At 39.3% G+C, this 24669-nt stretch overlaps 1 protein-coding gene across 1 annotated transcript in view; it reads left to right on the top strand.

Annotated features, from left to right (window-relative positions):
• tmeff2a (transmembrane protein with EGF-like and two follistatin-like domains 2a) overlaps window positions 1-24669 on the top strand; it is a 122187-nt gene extending 97518 nt beyond the window's left edge. Inside the window, exons 6-10 of the mRNA XM_058082861.1 lie at window positions 5396-5544; window positions 11201-11248; window positions 11393-11501; window positions 18046-18204; window positions 23260-24669. Coding sequence (XP_057938844.1) covers window positions 5396-5544; window positions 11201-11248; window positions 11393-11501; window positions 18046-18204; window positions 23260-23356 — 562 coding nt within the window. The 3' untranslated portion in view covers window positions 23357-24669. The remainder of the gene's footprint in view (window positions 1-5395; window positions 5545-11200; window positions 11249-11392; window positions 11502-18045; window positions 18205-23259) is intronic.

Genomic DNA, 24669 nt, shown 5'->3' with positions numbered 1-24669 from the left:
GTCAGGTTTCACACCCACTCCTCCTTTCATTTTAGATTTTTACGATAATGCAGACACACACTGAAATCCCCAATCTTCTCTTGGGAATAATTTTAGAGAAATAAGTATCTCTTTTATACATGTTCATTATATATTCTTGACACCATGGCAACCGAGTTTATCTCCAGAGGATCTGGTATAACTACTTTTGGAATATTAGACTTTGTTTGTCCGCTCGTAAAGATTTTTGCATACAGTGTGAATATTGCAATATTATCACAACATGTGTTATTACTAGAGATGCGATGATATGTGTATTCGTGGGTTGATTTTTTAGTACGGTACAGAGGTCCTGTCCAAATAGGAACAAATGTTTTTGGCAGGTTGCAAAAAAATCACATCCACACGGTGTCAAAGTAGTAAACCGCCATATACATGCAGGAACGGATCAATAGATGGAAATAATGTAATATATAATGCAAAATACTAATCTGGCCACCCATGCAATTTTGTCGGTTGCAGAACTGTATGGAAAAAGCATTGACCTGGCCTGCCTCACGGACCTCATCAAACAAGGATGCTTACAGCGATCTGAGTCAGTAAGCAATTAAGCAATTGGGGAAACAATATTACAACCATTACAACCATTCTAAATTAGGGTGCTAGATTTAGACCAAAAGTCAAAATAATTGAGCTTTGCCTGACTAAAAACGGCAGGACATTACCTATTACAATCTTAAAAAGGCAAAAGCTAGTCAAAAGTGATCATTTTCACTAAAGCATGCTGGGAAAAGCCTAATCTGCCCATTCCACAGTGGCAAACTCTTCCGGGTTACACATCTCACAGATTGTTTGATGTTTTTGTTGATAAAAAATACTGTAGCTCTGATGTGAAAAATGTCCAAGTGGGTGGGGGTTAAAGTCCAGTCTGGCTAACAACATAATCGCCCCCCCCTGTGTGACAACCCTGGGCTATATGATATGATAAAGAGAATCATAAAATCACCTTCATTTAGACCGGTGCTTCTCACATATTTTCTGACATACCTCCCTTAGGGACAGACATTTTTTCGATTTTTTCATGCCGATCACATGCTTTTTCATGGAAATTGGATGGGCGCATCGCACTCTTCTTCATCTTCATTGATTTAATTCGTAAAATGTTAAATAAAACAAATTTTCCTTTTGGTGTGTTGGTTTAAAATGGAAAAACAAATGAACTGATCATGTATGGATTACAATGGATCAGTTTTCCCCTGTTTTTGACCTGACGTAAATGAGTACTGTCGCACCATAAACCCCAAAAAAGCGGGATTGATAAAAGCAGACATTAAAATTCAGCTTGATTTCCTTCCACAGATCGGTATCTTGGATCCAAAAAAAGGGGAAACAAACACAATAATAATGAGTTATTATTCTTTCTAAACAAACGCAAAAATGCCCTTTCGATTACATGTGTGATGCATAACAAAGCCTTTCTTCACATATTTTTTAACTTCACTGATCAATCATCATAACGAAAGCTGATGCCACTTTTTGCTGCACGGCATTTCAATCAACATCACCATGAGCCGTATCATCAAGGCAGATATAAAGGTGTCTGCCTGAGGATATTTCTGTGTGTGTGTGTGTGTGTGTGTGTGTGTGTGTGTGTGTGCATGTGTGCATGTATATGTGTTAGAAGACAACTCAATGCTGGTGCTTTTGTGAGTATGAAGGGAAAATGAAAAGACTTTGAGAATAATGACATATTCATAATTACAGAATCTAGCGTTTGTCGCTGCTCGGCAGCATCTGCCTGGGAACAGTTATGGTAATGGTAATGGTTTTGTTTCTTTTGAACATGCTTAACAAGGTTACATTAAAGAATATTGCATGTTTACACATGACAATTCAACATGAAACTGAAAAGGCGTAGGAAGAAGGAGAGCTTTTGAATCATCACTCTCAGCAATCTTTTCACTTTTTTAACATGTTACCATTTTCCAATGGGGGGAACCCAATAAGAATGTGTAACAGATGAGGATAGCTCATTCAGTAATAGAGAAACATTGCATAAATACAAAATATATTATAAGCAATACTTTAATGGTGATAGATAAATCTGCCCAAAATATTGTGTGTCCATAAATAGAGAATTGTTTGTTTTTAAATAATAGTAAACACTGTAAATTACCTCAAGATAAAATATATCAGACACTGTGTTTACAGTTGGGAGCTGGGGTGTGTATTTTCCCCTGTTTATCGCACTCAGACTATCACTTTATACTTATTTTCCTATTCAAAATTTGCAAGCAACAGTCACTTACATAGTTAAGACCTTCAGGCAATTGCCCGTTTTACTGAGAAAAGAAAGCTTAACATGTTGCATAAAATCTTTATGGGAGAACAAACTATATATCGAAAGGAAACGGCAGAGGAGAAACGTAGGAGGATTGGCCTGAGGCTGAAACTAATTCTCTATTTAAATATGTAGACAAGCAAATATTGAACCAACTATTGAACCTAATAAACTTACAACTTACAACCTAAATATAGCGGTGCATGTAAGGACGACATGAAATAATTAACATCTAATCGGAAAGCCTGCTTGAGCCTGATCACTATTTAGTAGGAAATGCACTGCAATTAGTCACAATATAATATCAAATGTGAGGATTACTTGAAGCAAGTGTACAAGTACAAACAAGCATAGCATATGTAAGTGGTCACAAATTAAATAAACTATTTTTCTAATACTAAGGTTACACTAGTCTGGAATTTGGGTTACATTAATACGAGGTTTATTCTATTATGGTGGAATCTTGGTTAGCGTGAGCAATGATTAGCCTGTTTTACGATTAACATGAAAAATTCACGGTAAAATTTTGCCTCAATTTGCATACATTTCCTGGTTTGCATACAATGTCACACACGCGTTTTGTTGTGTTAGTAATAAACTGCACAAGTCCAACATTGTTTTAAATGTATTTTTTTCATCATTCCTTCTTAGCAACAATAACGGGAACGGAAATGAGTTCAGCCGCCCATCTATTACGACATCCTAAGCAATTGACTTTGTCATTCTTTGCTAACTAACACAGTTACAGTATGCCACAAGTCTATGCTTTTCTTTTAATGACACAACTCCACTCCCTGTATGCACACTCTATAATGCTCCACAGACAAGGGCTTTTGTTCCATGACTTACTCAAAATAAACACAGTTGGGACACTGATAAATTGTTATGTACTGCTTGCTCTTCTGACTCTTCAACACAACCAAGTAATGTTGGAAAGGTGTAGGGCAGGGGTGCTCATTAAGTCGATCGCGATCTACCGGTCGATCGCGGAGGTGGTACTGGTCGATCGCTGGTCGATCGCGGCGTGACATTAAAAAAATATCATCCCAGCATCAATGCCGTCACTTGATTGACATACAGGGCAGCCATTCAGATGACAACTGAATGTTGCCCTTCGGGCGACCAATCAAATCAAACAACGTCTCTAAGTGCAGCAGAAGTTACGATGTCAGCCTATCATCCATCCCCGTTACTTGATTGACATACAGGACAACCAGTCAGATGACAACTGAATTTTGACCTTTAGGTCACCGCTCATGCGTAAACAACGATGCAAAGTGCTAAGCTAGTCGGCGAATTGCGAGATTTTAAGCCCTCGCTAAAGTTTATGGTCACTAAAATGAGTGAAGGAGCTGGACCAAGTAAAAAGGCAAAAACTGGACCAAGTAAAAAGGCAAAAAACATATCACTTCCATACGGATATGGAATATTATACGGATATTGTGATACGGATATTATCCATGACTGATAAACATTTGGAAGTGTGCTTGAGGCTGGCTATCAGCAGCTACTGTCCGGACTATGCATCCCTGGCTGGTTCAATTCAGTGCAAGTCATCAAAGTAAACTCAGGTAATTACAAAAAATGTTAATAGTTAATTATGTGTGTTTTGCAATATTGGCTCATTTGGTTATGTAAGGTACATCAACATACATTGTACGTACAAATAATCCTCAATACATTTGAAAATAAATAGATGTTTTGCATTTTTGTAGTGGGTAGATCATTTTGACTCGGTCATTTTAAAAGTAGCTCGCATGCTGAAAAAGTGTGAGCACCCCTGGTGTAGGGCTTCAGCAAGATGAACCAGTCCAGTGTGAAATGCGTTGACAGATTAAAATGAATTCCTTTTGGGTGGTAGGGAATCAGGAACTCCAACCACTTGTGCGTGATGGTGGCATCTTCAGTAATTGTAAAGAAATGTGGCTTTCTCTTCCAAGCCATTGCTAGGAACATATTCAGAAAAGCAGAGCTCGGTGGGAGGGCAGAGAGTGCATTGCACCTACAACCACGCCCATAAGGAAGCCCGCCCCTTTGTGACATCACAAAGGAACAGTTTTGCAACGCCCTCTGGAACCGAGCATTTGGAGCCATCTCAAACTTCTTCCTGGGCTCACTTTCAATTGCGCAAACTTCATCGTTTAACACAAGAATACAACATTCTAAATATACATGTGTAGGTCAGAAAAGTGGAAAAGGCATAATAGGTTGCCTTTAATGCTAGCCAATATTGGTATAAAAGTGATATATTGGTTCATATCAGTATAGGTTTTCTGCCGATAGTAATGTCGGCATGTGAGTGATGATGTGCTCTACACAGCATCAAAATTACTAGCTCAGTATGTCCGCGGTTTTGATTTATTTCCATGTTTTGTCTTTGGACTGTCTCAGACCAACCCCTGTAGCCTAAATCCGAATGCAATGAAATTGAGGGAAATATGCATGTCTGTGCATCGGGCTTCACGTTGCTGCTAAACTGTTGTTGAATCTGACAATCAGCACTTGCATTGTCGCTGCTGACGGACAAATAAAGCAAAATCATCCGCACTTGAAAAAGCCCAACAATGGCAGTACACTGTATGCGTTCAGCTTCATCGAGATAATGTCAAGTATTTCTTAGCTGAGTAGACTGTGTTGAAGGACATGAAGATATGGTAAACAAACTATTCCAGTAATGGTATGCTAATGTTACGATATTATCGGCTTAAAAGTTATTTTTTTATTCAGAGTATTTTCAAGACACAGTGAATTGTGCAGTTTTGTTATCTCTGATTCCATTGTGAGGTTACGTCTTTTATCTGACCAGCCTGCTGTGTCGCCTCTCTTTGCAAAGTTACATCTATTTGCTATTGTGTCAAAACACAATCCGAGCAGCATTACAATGCATGGTGTAATATCCTGACTGAGCGCAAGCTTTACTGTGTGTTTACTGTCTCACTTTTAATCCTTGACTGAATATGGCCATGCAGGTCTTACATTTGTCAGCAGTTTATGGTGTCATAGCCGCAGATTTTATGCTGCATATATTATATTTGATGCTCACAAATCTTGTATAACCAACCTCTTGTTTTGTAGGTGTGTTTGCAACATCGACTGTTCCCACATCAGCTTCAATCCGGTGTGTGCCTCTGATGGGCGTTCCTATGACAACCCCTGCCAGGTGAAAGAGGCATCCTGTCAGAAACAGGAACGTATCGAGGTCAAGCATCTGGGCCACTGTCAAGGTTAGTCCAAATACTAACGTTCTAAAATGTCTAAAGTGTACCAGTTGTACCAATGTCCGTTAGTATCAATGTCTCAGTCGATAGTACCGATAGTGTTTAATAATTTTTATTCAGCAGAAGGGGACAAATGAAACACTTCAGAGTCTGTTGCAAGTGTCCCTCGAAGGACAGGGATCTATGAAGCTTTAACGTAAACAGATTTTGCTCAGCTTATAATATCAAAATTATCAAAAATATGGTATCAATGAGGAAAAATGTGGAAATGTGGAAACACGCTCACTAAAAATGTAAATATCTGCCTCGATTACTGCCTTACAAATTTCCCCACTGAGGGACGAATAAAGGCATATCTTAATCTTAATCTTGATATTGGTCACCTTTTTTTCAGTTTTTCCTTGGTTTGTCATGTTGCATTTACAGCAATGACAAAAAAACTTGCTGTCACTGAATGTTTGTTTTATTTGTTATGTGACTGCTGTGTCTCCCAAATATGACACTTTTTTCACATTATTTCCACCTCGTCTTCACACCAAAGGAGAGTCGTGGAACGGGCGTACCTTATTCTTGTCATTAACAGTTACAATTATTTTGAACCATAGCCTCTACCACAAATGTACAAGGAAGTCACTTTTAGTGAGTAAGGGTGTCACACATCCAGGTTGTGATGCCACCCATCTTTGAAGACAGATTTCCCCACAGCACCCTTTCTTGAGTGTGCAGACGTGCCTAATTACTCTTACTCTTTACTCATGATTTACTTGGTGCTTTAACAGGGGTGCAATATGATGTGGCAAATATAACCTCTTACAATATAACCTCCTCTGTCTATGTCACAAAATCTCCCATCAAAACATCATCAGCTTTTTGCAGCAGACTTGTTGCTTCAGTGCCACTGACATGGCTTATCTGTCCACAGAGAGCTTGAAGGACATATTAGCCCAATAAGACAAACATATCATATCATAGTTTTGCAGAAGGCACGTCATTCAAACACCTATTTGGTATTTCAGTGCTTCTTTCAAGGTGGATGTGGATGTCCTCTGCTTTCTTAGCACACCATACTCTCTTGTTTTACACCAAACTCACAGATCTAACATATTATATATTAGAAAAGTCTGTGTATGTGTGCACACGCCACTCTTTATTGGTCTGAATATTTTTTTCCTTATGTGGATTTTGGGTTTCTGGCCAGACTTTCAGTCAAATTCCATTCATTTTCATAGATGAGGCCCCAGGAGAGAAGCATAGTTATTATAGTGTACATACATTATCAGGACTTCATCAGGTGCAAGGATTTATTCAACTGTGGTGAGACCAGCAATGTTTTTTGGTTTAGAGACCGTGCCACTGAGGAAAAGACAGGAAGCAGAACTGGAGGTAGTAGAGATGAGGATTCTGAGGTTCTCATTGGGAGTGACCAGGATGGATAGGATCAGGAACGAGTACATCAGAGGGACATTACATGTTAGAGGCCTTGGAGATAAAGTCAGAGAGGCCAGACTGAGATGGTTCAGACATGTCCAGAGGAGAGATAGTGAATATATTGGTAGAATGATGCTGCGTTTAGAGCTGCCAGGTAGGAGGCGTAGAGGAAGACCAAAGAGGAGGTTTATTGATGTAGTGAAGGAGGACATGAGGGTGGAGAAGATTGATTTGCTGTGGCGACCCCTGAAGGGAGAAGCCGAAAGAGAAAGAAGAAGAAGGCCCCAGGACAGAAGCATAGTTATTATACTGTACATAAGTTATCAGGACTTCATCAGGTGCAAGGACTTATTCGGCGTTAATCAGAACCTGTTGACCTGATAACGCCATTGGAGAAAGTTGTTTTTCTTCCAGCAAATTAGCCTGATATTAATATATAAGTAGAATTGTACTGTCAAGGCTTAGACTCAAACTGAATTTTTTGTCCCAATCAGGACACATTGTGGACAATTCCGTGCTTGCCATGTTTAGGGAAGGCCATTTTCTTTTCCGGCATGGCTGTGTCCCAGTGCAAAAAAGCAAAGTTTATTAAAGGCAAGCATCTCACAATTGGTCTTCTGGAAGTTATGAGGCCGGAAGTTAAATTATATTTTCATAGACCGAGAACCACTGAAATAAGAATCAGTCGTAAGTACAAATGGCCAATATTGCCATGAATATTAACTTCTTGTGATTACTGTGAATACCATCTGTTGTGAGGCAAAATATTTGTGACTTTATACAGGACGGTACATAGGCATAGAGAGGATAAATCATCACTAAGAGTTGCCCTTCATTTTTTTTTCTCACAATGCACAGTAGCCAGGAAGTGCAAAGCACTTTTACATTACATGAAACAAATTCAAATTTCATGAAACAACGAGACTGATCGCAGCAGATTCTTTTCTGAAATGTAATTGTGTTTCGAGACTTGTTAATTTATTTTATGGAATGTCATCTTAGTTTGATTCTTGTTAATTTCTCTCCTGAATCTGTAAATTTGTTTTGTTTTCTGAAATTTGAATTTTCTTTGCTTCATAGTTTTCTGAAATGAATCTTGTTCATGTGCTTTATCAAATGTATGTTTATTTTGAGTCTTCAAGTTGTGTTAATTTGTTTTATGAAAGTTTGATTTCTGTGGCGTATTCTCAATTTGCCTCCTGAAATGTAAATTTGTTTCAAGTCCTGTTAATTAGTTTTCTGAAATGTATGTTTGTTTCGAAGCTTCTTAATGTTTTCTGAAATGTAAATTTGTTTACTTCTCGGCCACCTTCACCAATACTATTACAAAAGAACACAAGGAGAGTGTACTATGGAGCCTCCTCCGAAAAACATCACATACGTCACAGAAATGAGTCAGTGCTTTTACAATCACTGTGAAACAAGGTGCTAACATGATGAACAGCAACCAGGAAGACGAAAGTGAGACAGGACTAAGAGCCTGTGCATGCAATTTAAAAAAAATGTACAAATGTTGATTTTGGTATCCAGCATTGTATTTGCAAGTCAAACTCACGTTGGAAAGACGGGAGCATGGCTCATGGCTCATGCAGTAGATCTCAACTTACATTTAAAAGAGGATAAAGTATTTTCCATTGAACATCAAGTCGGCAAATGTACAGAATGTTTTCTATTCATGCACACATCTCATCTCACAAGCTGTTCATGTGAAACCCACAGGAGGACTTCACACTTGGAGTGTCAGTCACTGTGTGTGTGTGCATGTGTGAGAGAGGGGTGAAGGTGAATTGAGGTCAAGAAGGCATAAGAGGTAGCACGTGGAGCTAAACACTGGCTTCCCAGCACCCCCAGCTACTACACCTCTGACTAAAATGACACAAAATGTTTGCTATAATCATAGTTTGGCAATGTCTGCTGAGATAATCTCCCACCCCCTGCATAGCTTTCACCGCCATGTATAGTGACAGCATCACTGAATAATGTTAATCACCTTTCAGTGTAATATCTCCCATTTGCATTCAGTGTTTGTTTGTTACCGTTCCAGGGATAGAGATATTGTATTCATCAGTGGCGTCAAAGCCATAAAGCGACTCATATTGCTAATCCATCTGGCTGAAGATAAAGACCCGATTCAGCAACATTTTATATGCCTTTCTTTTGGGTCGCTTTGCCTGCCGTTACATAACTGTTGAAATTGGCTGAAGAACGGCACTCATCCATTGTAAGGATTCAGGGAGGTGCTTGAATCACAATTTTGCTCTTTAATGTGCATGAGTACATTTGCCTCTGCAGGGCATTTAAGGACAATTGATTTGAGATGAAGTAAATGAGGACAAAGCAATCAATTCTAACCAGCTTTGGGGCAAGAATAGAAAACTGAATTCCCACATTTAACACGCTTTGGGGAAGAATAAGTAGATTGATCGCAACGTACGTTTATGCAATTTGTTTCAATCAGTCGAAGCAGATACAGAAACAAATTATATAAAGCTTGAAAAACTCTTAAAATGGAATTAGACAGATTCAAAAGTGATCCTCATCGTTTAGACTGCTTCTGAAGCGCTTAACACTTTTTTCCACATTGATCAACGCCACTCTGGTGCACAAATGGAACAAGCATAGTGAGGTCTCTTGAAGAGACCTCGATTCACTAGCAAGGAACTCGGTTTCACTTTGGTTCATTGAGGCTCAAATAAAGACTAAGGCAACCATTCAAATTTCAAAAAGCCTTAGGAAATCCCATATATCAGGCCAGTACTGACAGTGTGGTAAAGGCCAGTATGTGTAACAGAGGTTGTGTGTGGAACAATGTCAATTCTTACAATACAGTGGACACTTGATTTTAGTCATTAATCTGTTCCCAAAGGTCTGAAAATCCGAAATGTGCGAAAACCAAAGCTATTTTTCCTCATAAGAAATAAGGTAAATCCAATGAATTTGTTCCAGACACCCAAAAATCCCAACACACTTACAATTAATTAGTTTTACATGCATAACACAAAGCGTAATTTATTTACATTGTACATGTATATCAGAGGTACACATACTTCTTCAGCATGCAAGTTACACATCAAAATGGTTTTACCTATAAATCAGGGAAAATAAAAGAGGGACTCCGATTGATCGGCCGATACGAGCTTTACGACGCCAACTGTTTCTCTTAACAAAGACGGTTAGATGATCCCCTGGCTGGAATCTGTCTGTAGTGTCTCAATTTGAACCACTATTCATTCTTCACAGAGGGCAGTGTGTGAATGCTTTGTTTGGACATTCAATTTGATATGAAAACTGAGGTTACACTGTACAATAATAAGATAGATTATAACTGCCGTGACATATTAGCCAATAAAAGGAGCAAAATATTAAATAACTAATGTATTCTACACAGCACAAACTATTTTGAATGGCTGTCCAACTAGGCTGTGACTTCATGCATACTGTATGCTTGTCACGAGGCAGCATTTGGTTCAATGATAAAAAGGACAATGTGAGCACTAAGTCAACCAAAGCAAATATGCATACCACCCCAAGGATATATATATTATTTTATTCCCAATTTCACAGTCATTGAGAGTAATTATTTGATGTATTCGCTGCTGTACTTTGAAGATTGTTAATTTATTATTCATTCACATTGCTTAAAAGGGTGTCACACAAACATATCACTTCAGCTGTAACTTCCTGTGATGGTGCTGGTATTCCGGGACTAAATATGCAAGACAAAATCGCAGTGCCCAGCACATTTCTTCTTTCTTTATTTCTTTCTTTGCCTCTTTTTTTGCTTCATAGCTGGGAAACTGTCGAAAATACTCTCACAGGGTTGTTCAGTCGAAATGAATTCCCCGGGCCACAGAAGAAAATATCACTGCAATAAACTGATAATGAGTGGAAAAGAGATTGTTTTGCTATTATAAAGTGGAAATTTCCAAGCAGCTTCAGGAAAGTGAGCAAAAATAACATTTCCCCTTATCTTTTGTACCCTCGTCCGCTTCTCTTTTCCACCCTTTGTACAGTGTAATAGAAAAGGATGGTGTGTACCTTTTGAGGAGAACGCGGCGCTAACATTTATATGCATTAACTGGCAGGGGTGCACACCTCCTCGACCCTCTGTTGAAGTGAATTCACATTGAACCCTCACTACCTGCTGTGGCATTTGTTCAAACGTGTATCTCCTAATGGGTAGATCCTAGGTTTTGACCTGAGATCAATGTTAATGTGTCTCTGGCCTTTCCAGATGGGAACAAAGGCGGAGATGGACATTTTGCACCAACCGACATCACGGGTAAGTGCAGATGGTGACGGGTTGGCAAATAATGCATTGTCACCATTGTCAGTTCTGATGTTACAGTTCTTCATCTGTTGCACTCAAACTGTCATTTTTACCTTCCATTTCTATTCTTCATTTCCTTTTTATTGTCTATGAAAGGAAACGGACAGGCAGGTGGCCTGTATACCCCCTGCCCGGATCACTATAAGAATTTCTGCGTCCACGGAGACTGCCAGTTCCCCAGTATACCTGCCCAGCCGTCATGCAGGTAAAACACACACACACATATGTTGTGCATTACACTCACTCACAAAAATTAAGCAAAGTCTTTCACGGCATGGGGGAAACACCAGAGGGGCGTGATACTACTTTGATAAATCATATCAGGCATTGTGCTACTCAGCATTCTTCTTCCATGTGCATTGTAAGCACCATATGTGTTTACTGTTTCTTAAAGGGGACCTATTGTGCGTTTTCTACTTTTCAGACTTATAAATATAGTTAGAATGTTGTATTTTTGTTTTTAAATGATACCAAAGTTTCAGATAATGATGTTTGCACATTTGGAAGTGAGCCATGAAAGACTTTGGGGATTGCTCTGAAGGCTCGTTTTTTCTAACACTGGCTGTCTGTGGTGTCACAGGGAGCCGGGCTTATATGGTCATGCACTGTCGGCCAGATACGCTCTAGGACTGCCCTCCCCACAGCGCTTCTTTGCTCTGTTTATGGTTGTTAGCTGTTACATTACCACTCTTAGAGTTCATACACTTTAAGTCAGGGGTTTTCAAACAGTAGCTAATGAGCTACCTGTAGCTTCTAACCACTTTTCAAGTAGCTCTCCATTTATTATCAACTCCTATACTGACAAAATTAGAAAGTGGGGTTCAGCAGTAGTCCGGAAGTACTCCGGAGCGTTAGGAGTGTGACCAATCACACAGCCGTGCAGCTCCACTGTGAAATAAATTAAAACAGACAGATTTGGAAATCCAAGGAAATACAGCTGGAATAGGTGCAGATTCTGGAAGATCTAGAAATCTTTCTATGCTGGTTATCGTGTGTAGCTGCTCTATAGGAGTCCACATCTCAATACAAAGGGCAGGAAATTAGCATAATATGTTTCCTTTCAGACCTGTGACCCACCAGCTTAGAATCACTGGTCTAGTGTTTGACATGCCTGACTTCAGTTGCAGGGAATGTTTGTTCAAAATACGTATGATGACCTGAGCAGAACTGAATAAGATGTCAATCAATAATGTTATTTTTGAGCTGGCTATCATGGACAACATTGCATTTGCAATGAATGTACATCTGTCTGAGATATTCCTGGCTGCCTTGTTGATGGACCTGATAAGTGCTTCTTGTAATCTCTGCCAGGGGTTGTTGAAGGGAACATTGCAACCAAAAATGAAGGTACAACATTGGCTAATGCAAAAGATTTGAAGTTCAGCAGTAGATAAGTAAGTGATGGGGGGGTTGTGGATTTTGTAATCAGGGTTTATTTGTCATGTGCAAACTCCGATGGCGACCTGACAGCAGTTCACAATACTTCCCAGTGAAATATGCTGCATTGCTTCAAACGAATCCCATGTTTGATTTCTTACTGACAGATGAGATTCATCTTGCTGCTTTGGAAATGATTACTTTTTAAGACCCAATGTCTTGCCTGCCAAATCCAGGACTTGTCTGTCTATAAACAAAAGATGCTGCTGTGAACCAACACGACAATGTCATTTGCAGCACGAGAGCAGCAAAAATAGCGCAGCTTTTGAAAAAAAAAAGTAAGTAACCATCAATGAAAATGCAACTTTAAAATGGCTGCCTTGGTTAAAATGGAATATGATGGGAGCTGCTGGAAAAGACATACAGAGAGGATTACTCAGAAATTATTCAGTCTTCCTTAGCCGAGGTGGTTGTGCTTTCATTGTCTTTGTTTATTTGTCTGTCAGGACATGTTGGTATGGATCTGGCAGTATCACCTGCTGCCAAAAACCACAGGGGCAAACATAGATAGGCGGACTGGGTTATTGCCAGCCTCATCTGTGTGTCCCCTGTTGATATGTGATGTTTGACCTGCTCCTCAATAGCAACAAACTGGAATCCTCTGCTACCACTTTACCTTCATTTACTGGACTGGCAAGAAAAACTATAATTGTAAAACTACAAAAATGTGTTTCATGTTAAAATTTTTGAGAGTCGACTGTTAGTGACATCATGGCCAGGCGACAGAGCTGTCTCTGGCTTTTGTTTTCACGTAGTAGCAAGTTAATAGGGGGCTAAAAAGGACTTTTTGTCAAAATACATTAAGGACACAAGGACACAGTGCATTAACAACTCCACAAGATGTGCACCATAATTATTGCTGGAAAACACTAATCAAAGCAAAAACCCTCCATTTTCGATGTAACTGGAAAACACATTAACCGGGTTAGACGGTTAAATGGTGTTTTTTTTTTACATCTGAAAAAAATATTTTCATGTTGTTGTTTGTTTTTTTTTTTCAGTTCAAACAATACACAAAACAACCTTGTTAGCAGCCTATTCGTCTTTGCAATCAGCATGGAAACTGGATAAAATGAACCACCTTTATATGAGGAGTTTTTCTCTTTCCGAATGGAAATAACTTTCACCTGTTGGAATAACTCCGTGTTACAAGTTTTTTGTTTGTCCAGTCTTGAAATTAGTTTGGATCAAAAACAAACTTTCCGTAGCAGGCCAGTGCCGATTGCTCGCCTCCATTTTTAAAACTGAAGAACGTCTTGAGCTGCATGTTACGTCATATCTGAGCATGCACTGAAAGAATGCACCCGGGATAAATTTAAACAGGAAAAGTTAACATTCAACCTTGCTAATATTTTATAATTAAACTCAGGACATGTTTTATATAGATATATATTTTGGATTCTGTTCCATTCTGTTTGAGCGGTTACAAGATACCTCAATCGGATTGGGGAAAGGAATATTACAACCCTGTGAATCTGATTATATATTCACTTGGATTGGCACTTTTCTTTCGGAATGAGGTGTATACAAAAGTTAAATTCTTTCCGTTTGAGCAAATAAACCGAATGCAATTGGAATATTTGGGTCCATGTATACGTAGCTAATGTCCACCAGCTCCCTTGCCCGTCAGTGACATGGTCAGCGACATAGTCAGCGGTTGGGTGTTGGTCTTTGCTGACTGGCACATTTACACCACAAGTCTCTGATTTCCTTATTGATCATGGCCGTGAAATAACCTAAAATGAAGCCATAGAAAGTTACAAGTGCCAGGTCATCATTTTAAATGAGAAACTGTTCTCAACCGGTCTTACCTGGTAAAATAAAGGGGAAATAAATAAACCATATTGACGACCAGTTGAGGGTGTCAACTGGACTAGCCAGCGACTCTAGTGAGGACAAGCGGCATAGAAAAAGAATGGAAACACTATTGGATTCAAGAAATAATACTAACATGGTGTCCGAGTGGTTGCCACTGCCATATCACAGTGATGTTAAATGTTAATGTATCCATTTGATTTCTCATTTGCATGCATTTTGAATTGTTTGCCGCATGCAAAACTATAACTGTACCATAGAAGTGTTATCTGTTACACTTTTGGGTGTCTGGAGTAGATTTGCATTATTTTTGCATTATTCTATGAGAGTACATTTTGTTTTGAAGACCTTCTGTCATTGTGAAAAGTACTATGACTAAATGAAAATTAACACTGTTGTCAAATGTTGAACAGACAGCGATCTAGTTTCAAGGAGGCAACTCTGTGTACTGTTGCTTTGATCAGAATTCTTGGATTGCTTATTTTTTTCTTTCTTGGGAACATCAATTTCTGCAACAAAATACGCTGATGCATGCACACTGCAGTGCCTGGATTTGATCACAACACACACTTACATAATGTTAGTGCTGCTGGACAAGGTTGAACTTGGTTTGTAGCTCGGATTGTTGCTGTTCACTCTTATCATTTTTCCTTGAAAGCCGGTTTGACTTACCTGAAGGCTTTATTTTCTTGCCCTAGGAGACACTAATGTGATGCCACTGCACAGAGATCCAGTTTTATGCTGGAACTAACTACAATGTTAATTTCCTTATGTGAAAACATGAAAACGTTGCTGTAGTTAATCCTGGATCAGGGAGTCGTTTACATAAAAACCCAATGAGCGACAAGAGCTACGAGGATACTGGGGCAAAGAGAACACACATGCATAGAGAATATGTTAGTGCACCGCTCAACACGGCCGTCGTTTACAGCCTGATAGTGTATCAGCCAAGGGGTCTTGGTATCGCTCACAACTACTATCTCTACCCTTTCTCTGTAACCTCGCTCCCCCTCTGCTTGTCTAGACAGACATTTTTCTTGCTGTCAAAGTAGTGCTGAGCAGATAGAGGAACATTAAAGAGCTTTACTGCCCCCTACTGCTCACACAAAGGGGAAGAGGTGTGTGTGTGTGTGTAGGTGTGTGTGTGTGTGTGTAAAGCATAGACCCCAAATACACACCAAGGTTGAAATGATGTCACACTGTGAGATGGAGGGGAAGGTAAACGGTGGGTATGTGTGCATTTTTCGACCAAACAAGAATGTGTCCGTGTTTCGCGGTAACAATCTCCCTTGAGACAGAGAAGGAAGCCAAGGAAGAGATTGTGAAGCAGTCAGACAGAAAGATAAAAGGTGTGCCATTTAGCTCCTTCCTTAGGACAGAGATCATCTCAATTAGGCTGCGTCGTTCTCATAGCACTCAATGCTTGGCTTTGAAGAAAAAAATCTTTGTACAAGAAATGCAAGCCTCACATTCGCTCTGCAATCGGGTCATAGGCAAATAATGTCAAATATTACTTGGAGTTGTTCTCTGTGTTGTTAAACCCATTCTTCAGGAGGTAGGCTTTAATTCATGTATCATGGTTAATTGGTTTCAGACCCGATTGCAATAAGTGAATGTCTGCAAGACTCAGGAACAGGATTTCTTATTTAGAAATAGTATAAAAAAACTTGTTTAGGACCTTCTAAATATGGTTTTTAACATCTTGGGAACCCTCTCAACATGAATCAGCTTTACGCTCATATTACCCAATGTTTGTTTGTTTGCTTTTTCTTTCGGCTTTTTCCTGATTATGGAGTTGTCACAGCAACTGATTTTGGCTTGAGCGCTTTATATTCCGGATGCCCTTCCTGACGAATACCAATGATGCTTACTAGTGGAGATAAGAACGACGGGGCGTTTGTTCTGAAGTCCAGAATGCTAACCACTACTCGTATTACCCAATGTAGTAGAAATAATAAGAGAAAATAAGACATGTTAGACATATATAAATGATGTCAATGCCTAGTGGAGAGGATGTCGGATGTTGGGGTTCAGCATCTACCATAAAAGCATGTTGTTCCGGTAATAAGGTGTGATGCTTATGCATCTCACTGAACATTACAGACCTCAACATTTCAACATATTTGAATGTGTCTTCTGTGTCTTTTTTTTTTTTTTTTTTTTTCAGAATAATGGACAATGTCAACCACAAAACTATGTGATTTCTTATTTATATATTAATTCAGAATCTTATTTTTTTTTTATTATAAATTAATTCCAAAAGGTCAGAAGCAAGTTTCCCATACACATAATGTTAATCCAATGAATTGTGGACACCCAAAAATATTAACAACAAATACATTTTCGAGAGAATATTTCACCTTGATTGAAGATGTTTGTTGGGGAAGACGGGGAAGATTGGAGAGGAAGGTGGGGAGTGGAGTTTGTACTTTGTTCTATGAGTTTCTCGACTTCTTTATCATATTGCTGGCACTCGTAACATTCTTTAGTTATTTAGCAGTTGCACCCAATAATAAATGAGTCACCAACGGGTAGGTACTTGTTTGGGCATTTGTTTTTCTGGCAATATATAGCACACGTAATATTATACAATAACCTCGACAGCAAATTTCTCAAACAACTAATCATATGAAAAGTGGGGCATTCGTAAAACAAGGTTTGGCTGTACTTGGCTGTGTTATGGCGGCCATCTGTCTCAATCAGTTAGGTAAAGAGGGAGACAGCATAGAGCAGTGCTTCTCTAATAGTGGGGCCCCTGGGGGGCATGAAAGGCAGGGGCATTTACTGTATACTCATAAAATGTCTTTAAGGTTGACAGGTCTGTTAGTGTCTTCATTCATGCTTGAACGAGGATGGTGCCAGTAACTCATACAGTGATTTGTACATATAAATAAATGTTAATGATTCTCAATAACATTTGAAATTAGGGGGTGTTTAAGAAATTTCCCCACCATCCGCTGTGGGGCGATGACAGAAACTAAATGAGAACCCTTGGCATAGAGGGATAGGAAACTAGTGCAATAGTGCAACTAAGCAATGATATGCAATAGTAATGTACCACACCGGGCTGGAAAAAGCCAGCCCAGCATAGTTTCATGCTCAATGCTGCTTATGCTGGAGGTTAATGACATTCTGACCATAGCGACCTTCAGCCTAGTTTTGATCTATAGTTCAGTGGGGGCTGTCACTCACTCTGATCGCTCAAACGGCATACTGCTTGATTATGCGCAGTCAGGCCATGCCCTGCATTGGTTATATTCCCGATAATAAGAATTTTGCATGAGCACAGGGGCAAAACCCAGAATGTTTTTGAGCTGCTTAGCATAATATACTTTCTGTGTCTTTACCTCAGCCTCTGCCTGGCCCATCACTTATGTTACAGCAAAGAAAAAACATTGCAAATGCTCCATTTCTACAGTGACTCAATCGAATGGTAAATTAGTGACCCATTTTTTAGGACTAAACAATGACCTGTGTGTTTTATGTGTGCATTATAGCTGTCACTCAGGTTTCAGCGGCCCTCAGTGTGACACCAAAGAGTACAACGTGCTCTATGTGGTCCCAGGCTCCGGAAAACTGCACTATGTTCTCATCGCCTCTATCATTGGAGCACTCCAGGTGGTCATCATCTTTGTGGTGGTGCTGTGCATTACAAGGTGAGCCCTGACAGACACACTTGTACAAGATGCTCCGAGCCTTACTAATGAGCCTTGGGGCAGAGTTTACCCTAGTGTGTGTGTGTGTGTGTGTGTGTGTGTGTGTGTGTGTGTGTGTGTGGTATGAATCACAGAGAGGACTCTGAGCCTAGAGGAAACACCTGAAGGGTCACCTTGCTTGTGTCATTTTTTCTTTGTATACTCCCATCAATATACTGTATGTTCGCATACATTCTGCTGCAGGCTGGCCTCAAGATGAACTCAGCAATATATGACATTTGAATAAAAGACTTTAAAGGCTTCAAAATAGGAGGCAGTTGTATAGTGGCAGGTGACAAGGTTAGGTAAAGCATTAGAGGTAGAAAATATCACACTGAATACAGCTAGAATGTAATTAATGCGCCCTTGCTGCCCGGTGCACACAAAACGAGGGACTCATTCTTCCAAGCTATAAAATTCTAATGCTAAGTATTATCAAAACTGATCTGAATACAATTTTGCATAGCCTTTACCCATGGCCTCTCTATATTTTGTGTACCAGCAGACCACAGCATTATGGTCTCTTACGCAATCTAATGAATTGTACTCATAAATTGAGATAAAATAAGAACCTTCACAGTGAGAACACTCCTAATGTTACAATAATATTTTTGCTCAGAGCAACGTAACAACGCAAGTGAAACACTCACCTATCTCTGCTGGATATCTGGAGTACAAGGCCATGCATGCTGTTTTTTGATGGTTGCCTGAAATCCATGTGGCTTGCACTTATCACAAAGCACAATTGTTCACACCAAAAGGACAAACAAATGGTAGTGTAAGAGGTTATATGTATGTTTAACGCTGACATGCGATAACACTGTTACATATCATGGCCTACTCATTTTCACTGTTACTCTTTTAAGGGGATGGAACTAAGGGCATACTTTATTTGCCACAAAAGGCAATTTAACTTAAACTTATAATGCACTTTGCTGTGCATTATAACACGAGAAAACTAGTTAATTTCAGCTAGCTTACAATGCTGTCATTGGGATACACATATTTCGACTATGAAACACTCATGATAACATGTAATAGTTGCAGTATCTTGCCCTATTTTGATTATTTAAAACACAACCAAAACTTCTTTTCTAGGGTAATTTTTGGTTCTGTACTGAAGTACGAGGTGATATGACCATACAATGACATAATGGGTACCATAGTAACTGTCCATATAGTGATATATATAGCACATCATGACTGGTTCAAGACTCTTCATCCTTGTATTTAGCAAACATCAACTGCTTGTATTGTTTCTTCTTTCGCTCATTGTTGTGCATTGTTTGAGGTCCTTACTCAATACTTACTCATAATAACTAGTCTCAGCGTCATTCACAGACAGACGAGTGGATACCTAGCTCTCGATTTCGTTACAAAGACTCAACAAGATGCTCTTTTGCCATCAGCATTTTTTACCTGAGGACTGGAGCACACGTCTTGTGCTGGAAGTCACAGCCATGCCAAGGAGAGCGCGGACATCCTAAGTGTTGTCTTTTCTGTTGTTGTTGACAAAACTATATGTGTATCAATCCACTGAGAAAAGAAGCCTCGGTGGTGTTTTAAATCATCAAAATGTACGTGTTAATGCACAATGACAGCATGTATATCAAACAATGCAACGTTAGAGGTTTTTTTTTGTCAGAGGGCTTCATAGTCGAAATAGGCAAATCACAATGACAGCATTGTAAGGTATCTCAAATTAGCTATGAATGACAATGTATCCCTCTAACAACATGCATTTACACTGAGGATAACATGTAATAGTTGCAGTGTCGTTTTGATGATTTAAAACACGAGCCCAAACTTCTTTTCCCGGCGCATTGATACACATGCTTACACACCAGTTCTATCAACAACAACAGTGGAGACAACACTCTACTTAGAATGGCTGTGTCTTCCAGCACGAGACGTGCGCTCCAGTCCTCAAGTAAAAAATGCTGACGAAAAAACAAGCATCTTGTTGAGTCTTTGTAGCGAAATTGAGAGGTACGTATCCACTCTTCCATCTGTGAATGACACTGAGGCGAGCTGTCAGCGAGGTGTTGTAGATACGGCAAGATACTGAAACTATTACATGTTATCATCAGTGTACGTGTTAAAGCATGATCACAGCATGTATATCAAACAATCCAATGTTGTTAGAGGTGTTTTTTTAGAGGGCTTCACAGTCGTTTCTCGTGTTATAATGCACAGAAAAGGGAAAAAAATATGTGTTCATGTTTCACATAAGGACTGTGAATGATTTTTTCCCAAAAAAAGTGAAGTTCCCATTTAAAGCTCCCATCAAAGGCAATACAGTTAATGTTTACCAGAATTGGACAACTTGTCTTTGGTAGAAGAACAAACATTTTCATGATAAAATGATCATGGTCTACTTCTGAATGTCTGTATAGATTACTATGCTACTTGCTTTACTGTCCTCACCAGACAGCTGTATTAATGTTATGATGGATCACTCGTTTTCTTGTTTCAGATCCATGCGCCCACGGTTAAGCGAGGCACATTCCTTTTCTGCTATCATTGTTTTTAGACTTACAGTAGCAGTAAGAGTCTATAGTAGGCAAAACCTATCCGTCATCCACTTGAATTTATGAGGATTTTGTTGGAGCCTGGATGCAGAGAACAATAGCCAGAGCAGAGAAAAGTAGTCTGTATTTAATCGCTCATGTGGAGCAGGCATAAGAGAAAATACATAACAAAAAGACAGCATAGAAAGGCACTGTCGAAAAATAGATAAACTTGAAAAAAAGTGACAACACTATTGAGGCAAAGCAACAAGGCGAGCAGCAAGACAGAGTAGCAAAACGTGCGAGTCACAAAAATTGGAGCAAGTACAAATGCCTGGAAGGGAATACTTAAAGCGGCTATATGTCATGGAGAGCGACTGTCTCGAGGGCACTAACTTTCAAACAAACTGCACCTGCCCTATTCCTGCTGTGAGTACGTGAGCTACGTATGCAGTGTGTGCATTAGTTACGTTTGTTGTCAGCTAATGATAGCAGTTTGACAAATTTTTGTTACTAATTTTTTTTATCATTGAATGTATACCCTATTTCAACAACATCATGACTGCAATTGTTGATGTCAGTTCAACCAATACAATTCTGAGTTTTTCAAATGTGACTCAGGTCTTTTTCATATGTAAATATATATGATATGTGATCTACTTCAGTCGGAACAGTCAGATCGCATGCAGCATATCCGACTGATGCTTCATCAAAAAGGGTGTTTTGCCATGCAAGACTTTGAAGGTACTTGCAGATTATTTTTTGTGTCAATGTCAGTATCTTACCATTTCCTTGCTCCGACATCCACCCCCACACTCTCAGCAAGTTTTCCATGAACTGCCATAGCCCAGGTTCTTGCTATGTTTCTTCTTAATCTCCTCTGCGGAAACATTTGGTTAAGAAAATGTTGACTCCCATTGCACTAAAACCTTGAAATTGTCACATACGCGCCAAGGAGCACAAAAAGTGGGGCAATGTTTATCTCCATAAGCAATGTGTGTGATGTTTTCACTTCACAGACGCATCGTTTTCATATTTACAAGTCACATTTTTGGGGTACAACATAAAAAAATGTTATCAAAAAAGTGGCATCAAAAATATTATAGAAAATTGGGCATCAGTGAGTGACCAATGTATGTAATGTATGTAAATGTACACCAATTTTTATGCAATTTAATTGTAAAAAATATAGACATTTTTGGTCTTATCAGTTCTCTTTCAACACTAGCCAGTGGTAGTGCTATTAAACAGTGGTATGAAAATGTTTTTTCATACTTGTTGAGTATTTTGTTGGGAGTTGATGGTGAAGCCTGCCTGGTGCCTGGTTGCACCGCCTCACACCGGGAAGTCAGGGAATCTGCAGGGTGAAACAAAACAAACTGTCACGATGTGGGACTTAGCCTGCGTTTAGTTTCCTTTCTATGCTGCTGCTGCTTAGCCACAATTAGTATTTAAAAAAGACTTTTTACCTGCACTTGGTCTTGCTCTCTGCATCCAATGCCTCAAGCCCGAACATAACAGAAACAACACATTTGTCAGTAATAGTGTGAATCAGGCTCCAGATATTTAATGGGAGTATACTAATATTGTATTACAGAATTATAATAAGATACATTACCTTGCATTGATGTATGGCATCTAGTACACCAATCTCTCGCCACATTGTGGTTCAAATTTCACAGCTTCTATCATCACATTTCTTTTTCAAAAATATATTAATTTATAAATCATCCTGGTTGGTGGATGAATTAACTAAGTGAAGTCAAATACAAATACTGTATAAGGCATACAGAAGATGCATTCAAAGATGTTGAGTATATGTAGTACATTCTATATGTTCTACATGGGTCACTAGGTGTCAGTACTGTGTTCATGTTACTATAATGTTCAGTGAGACATAAAAACACAAAATTTGATTGCCATAGCAACATGCTTTTATTTTAGATTTGAATTATCTCACAACAGGCATTAAGAAATACATAGGCTACTGTTGCTGCTGTAACCTTTGTCAAGCTGAAACTCAACTCTGAACCCCCTCTGTCACTTTCTGTCTGCAACACACACAATCATAAGTCTTATTTGTGGCTTAAATGGTTTAGTTACATTTATTATGTTAACTATAATGGGTAATATGAGTGAAAAGGTGTAGGGGTGTTATTTCATGTCTAGAAGGCTTTGATAATGCCCATCCATCCATTTTTTATGTTGCTTATCCTCACGAGGGCCGCAGGGATATGCTGGAGCCTATAGCTTTAACAATGTTAAAATATATATATTTAAAAGGTTCTAAACAGGTTATCTATGCTCTATCTACAAAAATGTTTCACAAGAAATCCTACTCTGTGGAAATTCACTTCTCATTGTTGGGTGTGAAACCTAGTAACCACCATAAATGAGGGATTATTATATTTCAGTATTGTTGAAATTCCTTACTTAGGGGGCCTTTTATTGATAGCCATATTTGTGCATCTTCTCATCAGATTTCTCTCCTTTCTGCCCCAAACAGAAAGTGCCCTCGGACCAACAGGATCAACCGGCAGAAGCAAAACAATGTCCACTTCAGTTCAGAGAACACCATGCGCGCCTCTACTCGACTTATCTGAGCCCAGACACATCGGACCGAATCGTCATGTTAAATGTTCCCCCCTTGTAGAGCAACCCAAGAAATCTAGGATCTGCTTCCCCTCGTGGCTGGCCTTTTCTGCCAGCAGGAACTTCCAAGAATGCCCGTGGAGGATATGGGCATAAACAAAGACAGAGTTGGCACACCAGTGAGACTCGCACATGAGAATGTTGACATCCTTCGGCAGTTGACAGCGTCACTTTAAACCTTGTCACTAGCGTCCTTAAGGTCTTTCCAGAGAACACCGTAATAACCTGGAGTGTTGGGAGAGGGCGTTTGAGAATACTGAATGTGAGTATGTTTGTGTGAATGTGTATTAGATGTGTGAGTTTTGGTAGATGCGAGTTAGCTGGTGTCTGTCATTTGTAGATCTGGGGTAAAGCGACCTGGGGTAGTGCAAAGCAGGGTAAGGAGCTTTAATTTAGGATTTTTTTTCTTGTGAGGTGCTTTAGTGGGGGAGGGCAGAGGGGGGATCTGGGCTACACGTGTTGCCTTGCACCTTGTGTTATAGGAGACCTTTGATAGAGGGCCCAATGTTATTATAGCGCTCTCCCTTTGGTTGTGACAATGACTTCAGCTACTGTATCTTGGGTTCGATTTCCATTAGTTATTACTACGTTGTATTGATGGGGTCATTTTTCTGTAAATGTAAATAAATAATTTATATCACGAAATGTAACACTGTGAGTCCATTGTCCTTCTTAATTGCATGATTGTCAGACGGAATGCGTGAATAAACACTTGCTGTAAGGTAGTAACAATGCCCTGGAGGAAGAGGGGCGTCTCTGCTCAACATGGAACATGTGCCGACCTTGAGACAGTAGACTGTAGGCGTGTAATGATACACCATAATCATGGTCTGGTTCACGCCTTACAGTCACACTTCCTTGAACAAAATGCACAACATAAAACTAACCTTCCTCATTTTAATGTGCATTGTGTCAAAACAAAAATTCCGTTCACAAAAGCAGATTATAAATACAGTATTTGTATGGTTACAGCCTCCTTAAGGCTGGATAATGTATTTCCAAGCAGTACTTGGGCCTGTTGGGACTGTGTCGATGTGTTCACCACCACAAGATGGGGGTGTTTTCCACAGGGACGATTTTGTCTTTTGTTATTTCATTGTTTTCCACATTAGTACCAATCAATGCTAAATACAGTGTATGTCTGGAAAAATGTTTTTTTGACGTAAAGGTAATACTACTGTCTATAGCATTGCCTCTAAGTATGATTCATCTTTGAGCTATTAAAGTGCCTAAAAATAATGAATGTTAGAGACTTTTAACTCAA

This window comes from Doryrhamphus excisus, chromosome 9, assembly GCF_030265055.1.
Source record: "Doryrhamphus excisus isolate RoL2022-K1 chromosome 9, RoL_Dexc_1.0, whole genome shotgun sequence".
Lineage (NCBI taxonomy): Eukaryota > Metazoa > Chordata > Actinopteri > Syngnathiformes > Syngnathidae > Doryrhamphus > Doryrhamphus excisus.
Note: the sequence above shows the minus strand (reverse complement) of the source record. Positions and strands in the feature narration are given on the sequence as shown.